The sequence below is a fragment of the Sphaerodactylus townsendi genome, linkage group LG06, assembly GCF_021028975.2.
Source record: "Sphaerodactylus townsendi isolate TG3544 linkage group LG06, MPM_Stown_v2.3, whole genome shotgun sequence".
Taxonomy (NCBI): Eukaryota; Metazoa; Chordata; class Lepidosauria; order Squamata; family Sphaerodactylidae; genus Sphaerodactylus; species Sphaerodactylus townsendi.
This window is the reverse complement of record NC_059430.1, coordinates 30,628,742-30,644,265: the sequence shown is the minus strand read 5'-3', so window position 1 is coordinate 30,644,265 and position 15,524 is coordinate 30,628,742. Positions and strand designations below refer to the sequence as shown.

At 43.0% G+C, this 15,524-nt stretch overlaps 1 protein-coding gene across 2 annotated transcripts in view; it reads left to right on the top strand.

Annotated features, from left to right (window-relative positions):
• The window catches only part of ATP6V0A4 (ATPase H+ transporting V0 subunit a4), a 41,824-nt gene that overhangs the window by 12,692 nt on the left and 13,608 nt on the right, over positions 1-15,524 (top strand). For both annotated transcript variants that reach the window (XM_048500464.1, XM_048500463.1), the window contains 7 exons: positions 455-548; positions 1,676-1,888; positions 4,357-4,507; positions 8,014-8,153; positions 8,356-8,510; positions 9,680-9,773; positions 14,604-14,722. In XM_048500464.1, the coding sequence (XP_048356421.1) occupies positions 455-548; positions 1,676-1,888; positions 4,357-4,507; positions 8,014-8,153; positions 8,356-8,510; positions 9,680-9,773; positions 14,604-14,722 (966 nt within the window). The remainder of the gene's footprint in view (positions 1-454; positions 549-1,675; positions 1,889-4,356; positions 4,508-8,013; positions 8,154-8,355; positions 8,511-9,679; positions 9,774-14,603; positions 14,723-15,524) is intronic.

Below are 15,524 nucleotides of genomic sequence, written 5' to 3'. Positions count from 1 at the left end.
CTTTACTAAAGACATAGCACTGCCATCTTCCCATTAGGAGTGGTGGATTCCCTGCCTCCAACTCCTGTTTCCCACAACTTTAAGGTTTTACCATAATGTTTCCAGTGAATCCTGGAGAGGTATGCCATCACGTGTGGGTTTTTTTCCCCTAGAAGCAACATTGTGCTTTGCTGATGGTGCCCTTCCATGTCCATGCCCATCTGGACTGCATGTTGCCAGGCCATATGAAACCTGAACAATTTGCACAAAAGTGACTAGCAGCTGAAGGACTGAATAACTTAACAATTTTCCATATGCATCAAAATAGTCCCATAACAAGACTTTCATACAATTGAAACTGGACTGTGTTGGTCTCTGCACTGCTACTTCTAGCCTCAAAATGTGCTACATGCCTGCCAAACCTGAGTTAAATAAATATAACTTTGTACACAATGGCAGCTTTCTTCCTCACCAGATTCCGCGCCACGGTGTACCCCTGCCCTGAGTCTGCTGCAGAACGTCGAGAAATGGCTGATGGAGTGAATACAAGGATTGAGGATCTAAATACAGTAGGTGGCTTTGCCCTTGCAATTGTAGTCTTAGTCTTCTGATGTCCAGCTCATCAGTGGGTAGAAACTGGGGCCAGAGGAGAAGATACAATTGTTGTAGGGAGAAAAATTGAAGAGAAAAATCAGACCTTGTGTATTTACATGAAGTTCTGACTGAAAACTTCTTGGTGATTCTGAGAACTACCCTGAAGTGATGAGGGGTAACTCTAGCAATCCCCAGAAACTCTACAGCAGAGTAGAATTATTAATCCTATATTGTAGAAGGGAGGGCATGGCTTTCTAAAACCACCTAGTTAATTTAGAGTAAAAGCAAGATTTGAAGTGAGAGGACATACTGGATTATGCTAAATGAGCTCTTAGGTGAAAAGCTGAATAAAGACAAGAAGTAAAGATGGTGTCAAACCCATTGCTGAATGAATGTTCAAGCAAAAATGGTTCTCAACCGGTGACTCAAACTAGTCAGCAAGCAGGTAGGCTTTAGCCATGAAGTCAGCAGCTACATATGCATCTTCTGCATGGCCAAATTTAAAATTTGTCACCATGTTCCAAATATTGCATGTCTGTATTTAATATCACTAAGATCAGTTAATTTGTTTAGAAGTTCTATAAAATCCAGCAGACAACTATGCAGATTTTAAATGGTGCTGGTATCAGATTGTACCTGGGCTTGGGAGCAAGAAGTAATGAGTGATGTCTCCCTCTTGCAAAAGCAGAGACCAGTAATAGTCCCTAATATCCCTCTATCATCAATCAAGATTTACAGATCCCTTGTAGATTTGTGGGGGCGGGGGGGGGGGGGGTCCTAATGAAAGGTATTACGGGGATTGTATTCTTGGTTTTGGTTTCTGCAGATGGGCAAAATCCTTTCTTCTGGTGAACAGAATCCTAATGTAAAGGAAGGATAAATTGTGAAGGAAACATGAAGCCCTGATGATAACGGCAAGGTTGAAACTTCAGGCAATATTTGACAGATCCCAGGGGCTGTGGTTTAAGCATAAGGGAACCAGAGTCAAGTGATCCCAAGAATTAGAAAGGTGCGGCAACCTGGAGGCAGAGGCATAATTCTCTAATAAGTGTTGAACCTACATTTCTAGTGAAAACAATGATGTTGTATGCTTTCCTCTCAGGTGATCACCCAAACAGAGTCCCTCCGCCAGGAGCTGTTGCAGCAAGCATTTACAAACCTGTGGACCTGGGAGGTTAAGGTGAAGAAAATGAAGGCCATCTACCACATCCTCAACTCGTGTAACATTGATGTCACCCAGCAGTGTGTTATTGCCGAGATCTGGTTCCCTGTGGCAGACACTGGTCGGATAAAGAAAGCTCTAAATCAAGGAATGGTAAGATACTGCATTTGGAAAAATGCTGCCTCTTGAAAGGTTTTTTTTTTTTATAAAAAATTGTTTTTGCTTTGGATGAATGGCCACCAAATCCAAATTTCCAGATTTCATATTAGTTAATGACTGCACAAATTGGGTCTGCATAGGTTGTCTAGGCTCCATGGAAACAGGATACCCATTTATGGATGTCCAGTAGAAGTGGCCCAAGTAGGCACAATGAAGCAGGCACAACCAGAGGTGGGATCCAGCAGGTTTTCACCAGTTCCCGAGAGTGGGTTACTAATTATTTGTGTGTGTCGAGAGGGGGTTACTAATTGGGTCCGCTTTTCCATCTCCACACCCTCGCCTCCCCGTACTGCCTTTGAACATGAAGGTTCCATATAGCAATTGTGACTAATAATGTAACTCCCTGAACTGGGTTAATCCCTTTCAGGTACTGCAATTCATGGATACTCAGCCTTTCGTACCTTTTATCTCACCAGTCTCTATCAAAGAACCTGTGTGTTTCACCATTGCTGTGTTCAGATTTGTGAGTTGGGGCATTTTCTATAATGTGATGATGATTTAGAAATGACCTGGTGCAAAAAAATTTTTTGGGGTGGTGTTGGGGTGGCTGCCCATGGGGGGGCATCCAACTCAGGTTTTGCCCAGGGCTCAGGTTTGCCTAGGTATGCCTCTGCCCCCTTTGCTGAGGGGGGGCTGGCGAGGGAACCTGTTACTAAAATTTTTGGATCCCACCACTGGGCACAACCTTACATTTTGCATCATGTGCAGCTATGTCTGCACCACACCCTTATGTAGTTATTCCTACACAGTAGAAAGTCTTTATAACAAGAAGATGAAAACAAAAGAAACAGCTGCAGTCAGCTTGGTGACATGTAATTGTGGGAGCTTTATTAAAAGAAAAACCCTCTTCATGATTCTCAGAATGTGCCAAACATCAAATAAATACTCTTTAGACTTTGCTGACAACAGCTGTTTTGTTTTTATTTTCTTGTTGCCATTATCATTTTACAGCTGTTTGACCCATGATTCACTATCTATGGAAAAGCTTATATTGCAACCATTCCATCATAATAAGCTGCTACTTTTGATATATAAATAGGCATGCTGAGAGTTTTTCAGCAAACCCGCTTGTCAGGTGATTATACTTTGTTTGAATTCCTTTGATTGCGCATAAGATGAGTTCCTGGTTGGATTCCCCTCCACATTCCCAGGTGAAGTTTGACCCAATCAGCTTTGCACCTGTGCAGTAGCTCAGTGGTCACTGCAGCTTGTAGCTGCTTTTGTCCAAGTACTAAATTATCTTATTTACAGGAGGAGAGGCTAGATCACTCAAGATCATGGTCATTTAACAGTGTCATCTGTGGGTGTGGGTGTGGGTGTCAAAGTGCTGTGGAGCTGGTGTGATCCTGCTGTTGATCCACACTGGGTAAGTGGCACTTGCGCCAGTAAGAAGGGCATTCATGCTGGTGTTGGGGTGCTGCGTGGGTCCACTGTGCCCAGGCACAAATGCTGCCACTGCACTGGCACTTTTCTGCCACAGGAATCAGCACTGGCACCTATAGGGGCATACCCAGGGGTAGAACTGACTTTAGTTGGCCTCCTGGGGGCTCTCAGCCTGGGAACACCCCCTTTTGCTGCCAGCAAAACTGTAAACATAGCAGTGAGTGTTGGCCATGGGTGAATTTTTTTTCTCCGTTTCTGCGCCTCCCCATTCCTCTTTGGAGATGGCACAACTATGCCATCCCCAGCAACCATGGAGCTACCGGCCTCCCCATGGATTGAGCTGTAAGTTATTACACTGGCTGACTTGTATGCAACTTAGAATTACTCCTCTTTTTTGTATCTGCACTGTCAGATAGAATTAATTGCTTGGGGTTTTTTTGCACCTCTGCAAGCTATGGCATATATCAAAGAAGAAATAATCTCAGCTGATTCACAAGATTAGTTGGCTTCAAGGGCACAAGTCAGAGGCACTCTGAGATACCTAAGTAGTAAGTCTCAACTCAAAAATATCTAACTTAAGTACCATGTAATTTTTCAAACTGAAGAACACTTCATTGGACAAGCTGTGGTAGGAAGAACACTGCTACGAGAAAACTGTCTAATCAGGCAAGAAAGCAATGCAATCAAATAAATGGAAATATCTTCATTTGTTCAAATACAATTGAACAGCTCGCTGAGTGATCCGCTCCCTGCTAACTGAATGGCAGGATTTGAGCCAAGCCACACACTTCTGATTTCAGAGAACTAATCCAAGCATTTAGAGAACCATCTCTGAGTGCAAGGATTAAGTCTGAGGCCCCTTCCACACATGCAGAATAATGCACTTCCAATGCATTTTGCAGCTGGATTTTGCAGCTGGACTTTGCAGCTGGAATAGCAAAATGCACTTTCAAACAATTGTGAAAGTGATGTAAAATTGTGTTAGTGATGCAAGTACGGTTATCTTCATCTTGTTACAGGAACGCAGTGGTTCTACAATCAATCCTATCCTGACAGCAGTTCAGTCCAAGATGGCTCCTCCTACCTTTAACAGAACCAATAAGTTCACTGCAGGCTTCCAGACGATCGTCGATGCCTATGGAGTGGGATCTTACAGAGAGATCAACCCAGGTAAATGGACTGTTTTATCATTACCTGTATATATTCCCCATAGTGTCCCTATGTTGAAGATTTGAGTTGATGGGATCTCTCGTCTTGTTGGTTGCTTTGCTCCAGCTAGGACACTTGTCTGATATGCATGGGAATTTGCGCACTGGTAGATTTTGTATCAGAAGAAAATATTTTGTATTAGAAAAGATGTTGTATCAGAAGAAAAGCAGGCAATATGGCTTCAAAATTATTTTTATTCCAAAAAGGTTTATTTCATTTTTATCCCACCTTTCCTTTAAGCAACTCAGGGGAAATATACATAATACCCTCCTCCTCTATTTTATTTATTCTGAAGAAGATTATGGAGACAAAGGTTTTCCTATAGTTACTCAATGAGCTTCATAGCAAACAGAGGATTTGAACCTGGGTATCTCAGTTCTAAAACAATATTTAAACACTGTTAAAAATGCTTGTTGCAATAAAAACAATAGATCCTTGTGGCATCATACAAATAAGAACTACATTGTAGTGTTAAATTTTATGATTTTGGTGAATACATGAAATACTGCTGCAAAAGCAAGAAAATGTGGCATGCTTTTTTCCAGCTCAGGTTAGCTTGACTCCTCTGATCTGGCCACCTGGATCCACGCTACAGTAAAGACTATACTACTGTAATGCACTCTACATAAGACACCCCTTAAAATCAAGTTGGAGAGTCCAGTTCATGCAGAATGCCACGGCTCAGTTATTATCAGGAGCTAGCAGTAGTAGCGTACCTGGGGAGACAGGAGGGTCTGGAACCTTAGGCACCACTTCTGGGTGGCACAGTCAGGAACTCCCCATTCCAGAGAGCAGGTGAAGGCTGGAGATATGGAGATTGCGAACGGGGCCAGCTGGGCAAGGGCCTGTTTGAGCCTGTCTAAGGCGAGGCTTGGACCCAGATCTACACTGCAGCTTAGAGCTAGATCCAAGCCTAGCCTCAGCCGATCTCAAACTGAAGATGGCTGCTCTCTATCCCTCTAGCTTTATACTATTAGCTCCATCTCCCCCAAGCTCTATCTGACCAGAGATGGAGCTTGGGGGCGGAGCCAACAGTATAAAGCTAGAGCCTTCAGAGCCTCAGTCCCAGCATGCCTGGTGCCAGGCTCGGATCCAGCTCTAGCCTGCAGCTTAGAATTGGATCCAAGGCTGGCCCCAGTCAGGCTCCAATGGGCCCCTGCTGCTCCCCCCTCCATGTGGAGGTTGGGGGTTGAGATGGGGGCATGGCGCTGGCCCCATGCCCAACCTCCATGTGGAGGGGGCAGAGCAAGCCAGCTTGCCCCTTCGCAGTCTCCATGTTGAGATTGTGAATGGGGTGAGCCCTGCTCACTGGCCTTCAACTGTGCCCCACTTGGTGGGGCGAGGGTGGGGCACAGCTGGGGGTGCAGCACCTGGGCTCAACCCAGGCACTATTTTAGGTTGATATCCCCTTGGAAGCTAGGCAAACTGTGCATGTTACATCCATTCTACAGTCATTCTACTGGCTGCCGTTACTGAATTCAATTCAAGATATTGGCTATCACAAACGAAGTCCTTTGTGGCCTTGGTCCCTCATATCTGGTAGACCACATCAGCAACAACTTAGCTCATCTGAGCGGGGCCTTCAGCAGGTGGCACCCTTCCGATGGGCAAGATCAACAACTGCCTGTACATATCTTCTGTGCAGCTGCCCCGTTCTGTGGAATGGCCTGGCTGAGGGGGTCATCCTCCTGGAATTTTGCAAACTAGGTAAAAAAAAATTGTTCAAGAGAGCATTTTTGTAAATTAAGTAGGGCTATATCACAAAAGATTGCCCCCAAAAAATGCAGTGTTATGGCATTCTTTAAATGTTTAAACATCATGTTTAATACTTACACTTTGTTCAGATGACAGCTGTGTTTCAAATTTTTAAGTTCGTGGTCCTATTATATTATTTATTAAATGTATGATCCTATTAATTGCATTGATTAACAATGTATAACCCACTCTGAATCTCAGTGAGGAAAGTGAACTATAAATATAAATAAACGAATGGTTGCTTTTTGTATTGTATTTTCTCTTTAAAGGGAAAACATTGCTCAGTACAATTAGTGTTGCTCGGTTCTCAGAAGGCAATTCAGCATTCAGCATTAATTTGTAGTACAGAAAAAAAACAACCCATGCTTTTTGAGATATCTTGTCTGGAAAACAAACTTAATTAAATAGCTTTCCTTTACTCCTAAGGAGCTTGTAACAACTCTGTGTAACAGCACCATCTACCGATTCTAGCTGAGATCATTTTGAACATCCTCTTCCTATGATACAGCTACGTCTTCCCAGTATACTTTCAGTACTATACTCTTTCTCACTGAAAGATGACAGGAGATTTGTGAATTGAGCTGCCATTTCCTGGATCTTTGTTCTAGAACGCTTTTCTTGGGTCTCAGTACCTTGGGGACAGAACTAGGTAAGCACTAGGACCCAAATGGAGCATTCTAGAATAAAGAAGGTCCAGGAAATGGTGGCTTAATTCACAAATCTCCTGTCATCTTTCGGTGAGAAAGGGTATAGCTGTGTTGCTCTCACAGCCTTCTGTTTTTGGTGTTATTTTTTAAGATTATCTGTAGAACAACATTTAGGTCACAGGCTTTTTCTGTGGCAGAGCTACTCTTCTGGGATGACTTACCATTCCAGAAGGGTGAGGAGAGAGAGTGCTTTTACTTGCTGCATTTGAAGAGGCATGTAAAATGGCTTTCATCTCAGAGGCCACTGGCTGGAGGCCAAATGTTTTGGTAGATTTTTCTGCAATTCTAATCTGTGTGTTTTTATCTGTTCACTGTTTTTTTCTTGTGAGGGGACTGTAAGGTTGTGTTGAGTCTTTGCAATTTGTGGTTGCATTCTTAGCTGCCTTGAGTTGAAGGAGATGAGGCTAGATATAAATATTTTCAATCCGTCATTCAACGAATAAAGATAAAGTGATTTATAGCAGAGAATGCTGATACCATTACAAGCTGGGCCTGAACTTCTAGAAGGTTTTGGCTCAGCTCCTCATGCTTCACTGTTTTCTGAACTGAGTGTTTCTGAACCACCCACAAATTCGGAACGTTGGCAATGCGTCATCATATATGTTGTAGTAGAAGTCCAACGTCTCTAGGGGACAGAAGTCTGTTATATCCAATCTAAACATTCATTTTTATGCTTACCATTATAATTTATTTATTTATTATTTATTTCTCAGTCTTATAGACCGCCCAACCCCCGGAGGGCTCTGGGCGGTGAACAACATAAAATAACAGTTACACAATAGACTGTAAATAATTTAAGCTAAAATGCAGCAATTAATAACGACTAATAACAGCAGTACCCGCAACAATTCCTGTTAAACTGTCCCAGAAGGGGAGAAGAAGAGAATGGGCCCATAGATGGTAGTGGGCCCAAAATGTAGGGGGAGGCGGGGGCACTTGTAATTATACTTTAACAACTGGCTTTGTATTTAGGCAGTAATACTAAAGTTCTTTTTCTTTCCACAGCTCCCTACACTATAATTACCTTCCCCTTTCTGTTTGCGGTGATGTTTGGTGATTGTGGTCACGGCGCTGTTATGCTTGGTTTTGGTCTATGGATGATACTGAATGAAAAATCCCTTTTAGCCCAGAATAATGATAATGAGGTGAGTGTCCTGAGTAAAACTGTATCCTTGCAGTAAATGTCCAAGATTGTTCCAGGATTGGTGAACCAATTCCCTTCAAAACGGGTAATACGGGGTGGAGCAGGGAGAGGAAGAAAAACAAATAGCTGCCTTTGCAGACGTTGGCCTACAGCATTTACCATTCAAATGATTCCTTGGATGTACTGATCGTTTTTCTGTGCAGATCTGGAAGACGTTTTTTGGCGGTCGCTACCTGATTCTGCTCATGAGCATCTTCTCCATCTACACTGGCTTCATCTACAATGACTGCTTCTCTAAGTCATTCAACATATTTGGATCTTCCTGGCATGTCACCCCCATGTTCAATAAAACATGGACGTAAGTGGTAAACTGGTTGTTTGTTAGACAAGATATTCAAAATGTTTGCTCCCTCAGGAAATAGCAGTCATGTGCCCCAGTTTTCTTCACCATAAGGAGTTTCATTCATATCTCCAGAAAGGGGACAAGCAATCACAATCCCTTCCTCTCCCCGCAACAGGCACCTTGCGAGGTAGGTGGGACTGAGAGAGTTTCGAGAGGACTGTGACTGTGACAAAGTCTGTGACAAAGTCACCCAGCAGGCTTCTTGTAGAATCAAACCTGGTTCTCCAGATTAGAGTCTGCCCACTACAGCAGGCTAGCTATCCAACTAACATTAAAGGGAATAGATGCTGGTCCACACACACTATAACAAATCAATCAGTAATACAGCAGAAGTGCTAACAGCAAAGTGCCAACTTGAAGAGAACAATATTGGCACAGGAAAAGAGGGGAACTTGAAAGGGTTGCTTACAGAATGTTCTACTTAAGTTTTTCATCCGTCAGTATAACAGACAGAAATGCTGTGAAAAGATTTATCGGCACAATTGTATTCTGAAGCACTATCTGCATTACTATGTGGGTGGAAAATCATCTGTGTTGGCTGCACATTTCCTGAGGCTTCCTTCCCCTTACCTGACTGAACTGTATTCCAGACGGCAGGTGATAGAATTTCAAACAGATATACATCTGAACGTCATGATATCCCCTTCATGTCTTAATATATCTTATGGTTTTATGGTGGTGTATTTATTTGTGAGCTGTTCCAAGGTAGCATATAATTTCTTTCAATAAACAAAACAAATTATTAACAAATAAGGGCCTATTTATGATTTTTTTAAAGTCCATGTATAAGCAGATCCCTGAAGAAAAGGGTGCCTGTAGAAATGGGGACTATTGAATACAAAGGAACAGGGGGTTGGTTTAGACCTCACAGAGCAATTTTGCCACCGGTGGCTTCAACACTGTGTACAACTTCTGTTTCATTAAGGCCAAGAACCAGGCAGAGAGTGTAAGGGAGGGTGAGCATGAATGTCACGTATTGCTTTTACTATGTATATCATGCCACTTGCAGCTTGTCTAAGCAAAATAACTTTGGTTTTCTTTAATCCTATTAAGCGCTGGTGAATGTGCATCTTGCACCTTTAGGGTAAACTAACCCCCTGACATTTCTCTCTCTTCCTTTCTAGAGATGAAATTGTTAAAGCAAGTGAGGCTCTGCAGCTGGACCCAAAAGAGCCAGGAGTGTTCTCTGGGAATCCCTATCCTTTTGGAATTGATCCGGTAATGAAACAAAGATCTTCTTATCTGGCTCTGGATTATCCTCATGAGGAATAAAGGATGATTTGTCAAGGCAGCCAAATAGTTTTTAGGGAAGATATTAGCTAGGGCAGCTGTTTAGAGGACAGAAGCTAAGGCCAAGTTGAAAGCTGCTGCATCTTTTAATGCTGCATCTTTTAATGCATATTTTCTGCAGGTAAAGTTTTCCTATACGGCTGTGCAGTGTACCAGGAAATCCTTTGCTTGCTGAATGTCTGCCTTCCATGTAACTATAATAGCATACCACTGTGTGAGGTGTCAGAGACTGAGCAACACAGCAACTGGTCTTTGGGACACAGCTTTCAATCAGTTGCACTTTAAATTAACAAAGCAACATGGTCAAAGTTCCAAAACTCCAGGGATGTTAAACTGATGTGATGCTGGGGATTTGTGATAGCTGCCTCATGGTTTTATTTCCACGGTTGCTTAGGTGGGATAACCTCTTCCACCTCATAGGACAGGGGTGGGCAATTATTTTTTCCATGGGGCCGCATAAGAAACAGAAAATATTGTGGAGGGCTGGGCCAAAAGGTTGAACTCAATTCTGCATAATAGGGGCTGATAAGTGACAGACAGGTGCACAGATCAACTTGGAATCAGTGGCAACAGTTCTGCATACAACACTATTTGGCACAAAGAATCACAGGCTTAACCTACCTGCATAGTTGTCCACTGTGACAATCAAGCAAGTGGGGAGACTTAAGTCCCTTGACCTACTTTTTTCATCGACTGGCGCTTTTGAAAGCCCCACAGAAGCTGGTTGCCGGCTTCTGTGGGGCTTTCAAAAGCGCCTCACTCCCCAGCAAGGGGGGGGGGGGCGAGGCACTTTTGAAAGCCCCGCAGAAGCCGGCAACCAAGGCAACCAGCTTCTGTGGGGCTTTCAAAGGAGGGGAACACCCCAGAAGCCACTGCTCGAGGGGAGTGGCCTTTCTCAGAGGCCCTTTCCGGTGCAGTGGCAAGGTAAGGGGGGAAGGGGGAGGGTTAGCAGAAGAATGAGCAGCGCGGTTCTAAACAGGTTCTCTTAGGGCAGGGCCAGGTCTGTCATACGGGCCAGTCAGGGTCATCCGGCGGGCTGGATGTAGCCCCCGGGCCGTATAATGCCCAGGTCTGTCATAGGAGGAGGCAAGGGCACGTTTATGTTCGCTAAGATAAGAATGAGCAACTGCTAGGTTTTTTTTTCAAAAAGTCATTCAAAAACCCTTTTGATCAGTGAAAAACCTTGGACATCTAAAAAAATGTGTTTATTTCCTTTAAAAAAGAAAAAGAGGAGAATAGCATGCAAATACTCATTCTGGGTGGATTAAGGTTTTTCCAGACCTCCAGGCAATGAAAATCAGTTCACCTGGATAAATGGTTGATTTGGAAGGTGGACTCTATGGCATTATACCCCACTGAAGCCCCTCCCCACCCCCCACCCACCCCCAAAATCCCCCAACCTGAAGCTGGCAATCCTAGGGTGGAGGGGGGGGGGCTTATTATGCAAAATATTTACTGATGCCTAAATTAGAGGAGCGGAAGAGTCTTTTTAAGTGTTTTTGATTACCAAAGCGAAGAATAATGTTTGTTTTCTAGTTTGCCATTGGGATGTGATATGAAAACAGCAAAGGATAGTGCCAGCCAATTCAAAACTGGAAGAAACTTTTTAAAGATATCCAATAAAGTTACAGTTCTCAATTGATTAAAAATCCAGGTGCCTGAAACTATACGGCTTTAAAAAGTCAGTAAAACAAATGTCAAATCAATATCAAAACAAATTCAGATCTTGGGGAACAGAACTCAGGGAAGGATCATGTTCGACTCATTGAAGGTGACAGAAGCCCACATTTTCAAGTTCAGGTATCTCTAATTTTATGCGTGAGACACCCATTCCCTCAGCTCCCACTTGTTTTCAGTCTGTTGGGCAAATATTATTCTCTCCCAGCCAATAATATTCTGTCCTAGAGCTGACTGAACAAACAGTTTTCAGCTGTATTGTCGAAGGCTTTCAGCTGGTTGATGAATTGCCCTTTGAAGTATTAATTACTGGATCATAACAGGTGCTGTTTTGAAGGATACTGAAGAAGATTTGAGATCAAATTTGAAAGAAGACTTCAGATCTTCCAACTTTTCGGCCAAATCATGCTACTGGTGCGGCTGACCATTAGATGGCAGCATTGATTGCAAACGGGCCTTTTCACTGATCCAGTCTCTGATGTGGAATGGTAGATTTTTGATGGCGCTGAAGAGAGTTACATACCTGCACACTCACCTTGATTTACTTAATTAATTTCAGTTCTGTGTCACCTTTTAACCAAGCTGGTCACTATATCAGCTCGCAATATGCACACAGTACTATTAGAAAACAATGAAAAATTCACACGGAATCATATTATCTTGAGACTAAGGTTATCCAGACCAGTCAGCTAAAGGCAGGAGAATTGACCATGCTTCCACAAACCGATGAAGTTGCCTTTTGCTGAATCTGACCACTGGTCTATTAAGGGCTGCATCGACACATTGCTGGATGATTCATTATTGTTGCAATACAGCAGCCATTCACTTCCTGAATTGTCTCGTCCCATACAAGAAAATGCAGTTGTGAATGATTGCTATAGCAATAATGATAGTTTAACAGCCAAGGATTGATGTATGCAGCTGAGGTCAGTATTGTTTATCCTGACTGGTACTGACCCTCCAAGGTCTAAGATGGAGGCCTTTCATATCATCTAACCTTCTGTATGTAACGCAGATCTCTATTATTTAACCATGACCCTCATTAGATGGATTGGACTGCTACACAATTTAATCAAGAGGGCCTTAGGCAAGAGTAGGCATGCTGCTGACATTTATTTATTTATTTAATTAATTTATATCCTGCCCTTTCCCCACAGGGCTTTATATTAAACTTTTATCCATAAATGCTGCTTCCATGAGCTTAATCCCTGAGTGTGTTCCATATGGACATAGTACTTTTATTGTGTTTGGCAATATCTTGAGGGAAGATGCTGTCCTTGGAATGGGGTAGCTGCTGAGCTGGGAATATGGCTGCTCAGAGACTACTGAGATCATAACCAGTGCTATTCAGTGTAGGGTCGTGGAGTATGCGAGGGTTTTATGGTCAAGAAAGAACTACCAAGTGATAGATAAGAACACAAGAACAAGCCTGCTGGATCAGACTGGAGTCCATCTGGTCTAGCTCTCTGCTACTCACAGTGGCCCACCAGGTGCCTTTGGGAGCTCACATGCAGGAGGTGAATGCAATGGCCTTCTGCGGCTGTTGCTCCCAAGCACCTGGTCTGCTATGGCATTTGCAATCTGAGATCAAGAGGATCAAGATTGGTAGCCATAGATCGACTTCTCCTCCATAAATCTGTCCAAGCCCTTTTTAAAGCTATCCAGGTTAGTGGCCATCACCACCTCTGTGGCAGCCTATTCCAAACACCAATCACACGTTGCGTGAAAAAAAATGTTTCCTTTTATTAGTCCTAATTCTTCCCCCCAGCATTTTCAATGAATGCCCCCTGGTTCTAGTATTGTGAGAGAGATGCCACTAGTGGGGAATATAGCAGGTCAAGAATGATGCCTAGCCAGTCTAGAGACCCATGGTATCCCTTTTTATGAGTGGCAGATTTTAATATTATCTCACACTTCCTTCAAAATTTTATCTAAAGTACAGTCATACTGAGGCCTTGCAGGTATCCAGATTTAATTTACAGTTGACTGATGAATTAAAAAGCAAATAATCACCTGAAAAGGGTTTCCTTCTTGATAAATAGCCGTGCTGTAGTATTCTACAAATCATTCTGAAGGAATATGGATAGGTAAAAGAATGTACCCTGAGTAGTGACTACATGTGAGACAATCAGTTCTGTCAAAATTAAAAAGTTCAAAAATTTACATGCAGTAACTTTTGTTGCCAGAGCCTAAGGCCACAAACTCAGCTCATCATTCAGCAAAAATCTTTTCTGCTTCAGTTGCTCAGGAGCAACAGCAGCAGAAGGCCATTGCTTTCACATCCTGCATGTGAGCTCCCAATGGCACCTGGTGGGCCACTGCGAGTAGCAGAGAGCTGGACTAGATGGACTCTGGTCTGATCCAGCTGGCTTGTTCTTATGTTCTTATGTTCTTAGGATACAGGTGGAAAATTGCTTGCTTGAGCATCCCCCTTCCCCCAAATCCTTCCTTCTACACAGAAAACTAGGCTGAACCCTCTTTTCTGAAATCCCTTTTTTCTATACGCAGAGAAAAGTTGTCCGCACACACACCCCACCAAGCAGAGCAATCAGATATTCAACCCACCACCAGGTGTCATGGAACATGCCAGGCAAATTATTGTTGTTCCATTCTGCTAAGTATAGGAAACAGCCCATAATCAATGCGTGATAAGAAGTAGGGAAATATATACTGTTATATTCAAAATCCTTTTTGTACTAGTTCTCCCTGATCTATTCTCCATGCTGATTGTGGGCAGTATTCTTCACCAGCCCTTATGTGTTTGCCTATCTCAGTGACGGGTGGAATCTTAAATCAGTTTGCTTGTCTGGTTCCTTAGTTCCCTTATTTGTTGAAATGCTAATGTTTTCCTTTGACATTCTCGGTTGAACAGCAGCTTCCAATCCAAAGAAGGGTGCAGTCTGACTCAGTTCATTGGTATAGTAGTCCTTCTGAAGAATTTTACAATGAATTTGGATAAGAGGGTAGCATTTCTGTGAAACTGAGTGGGATTGTGCTTTCTGTATGATCAGATAACTTTGAAAGGCCCTTTACTCTGAAAAACTCCTCATTTCTCATGTCCTCTTCTTATTGTTTCCTAAGATATGGAACATTGCTAAGAACAAGCTGACTTTCTTGAATTCTTACAAAATGAAGATGTCCGTTGTCATGGGGATTACGCACATGCTCTTTGGTGTTGTACTCAGCCTCTTCAACCATATGTAAGTACTCCTCAACATAGCTTCAAGACCCTTTAAAGAACTTGAGCAAAACTGGTGAAATCAGCAAATTTTTATTAGAATACGTTCAAGCACGGCCGTCTGTATAACAGGCAGGTGCGCCGATAGCAATAAGAAGCATGATTATATTTCCCTTTCCCCGACCTGTGGTCATTCCTCTTTGTTCCCATTGGATAGGAGCCCAAGTGCACAGCCTATCCTGTCTGCCTAAGCATACCAGAGCCCCTCGGGGATGGGGCGGTCTACAAATCTAAACAATAAATAAAATTAAATTAAAAAGTCCCACCCCTAATTACAAAATCCCGTTACTCTAATTCTGCAGACCCTTACCATTATTTGTTTTTATCCTTATTTGGCCATAGCTTCCATGCAATACTAGGTACTTCTAGCCACAAACTCAGCTTCAAGTTCCTTGGCAGGTGAGCCGGTACTTGTCAACCACCACCTGGCCCATTTGTCTTGACGCAATCTTCACTTAACCATAACAGCATTCCTACTTCTCTTTTATCTATATTTTTGTGGTTTAACTGGTATTGCTTGTGACCTTAGGTCATACGTGCATAACTTCTTAAATTCTTGATTAGTTTGCAGACAAATTATGATGTGGTTTCTAAAGTTTCCTACTGAAGCTTCACAGTTAAGCCAGCATGAACCCTACAGCTGTCCGGGCCCTGCAGGACCTTAATGAGTTCCGCAGGGCCTGTAAGACTGAGCTATTCCACCGGGCTTTTGGGGAGGCCAGCTGCTGATGTGCGCCCCCCTTTAACAGCGGGGGCCCTGCGGA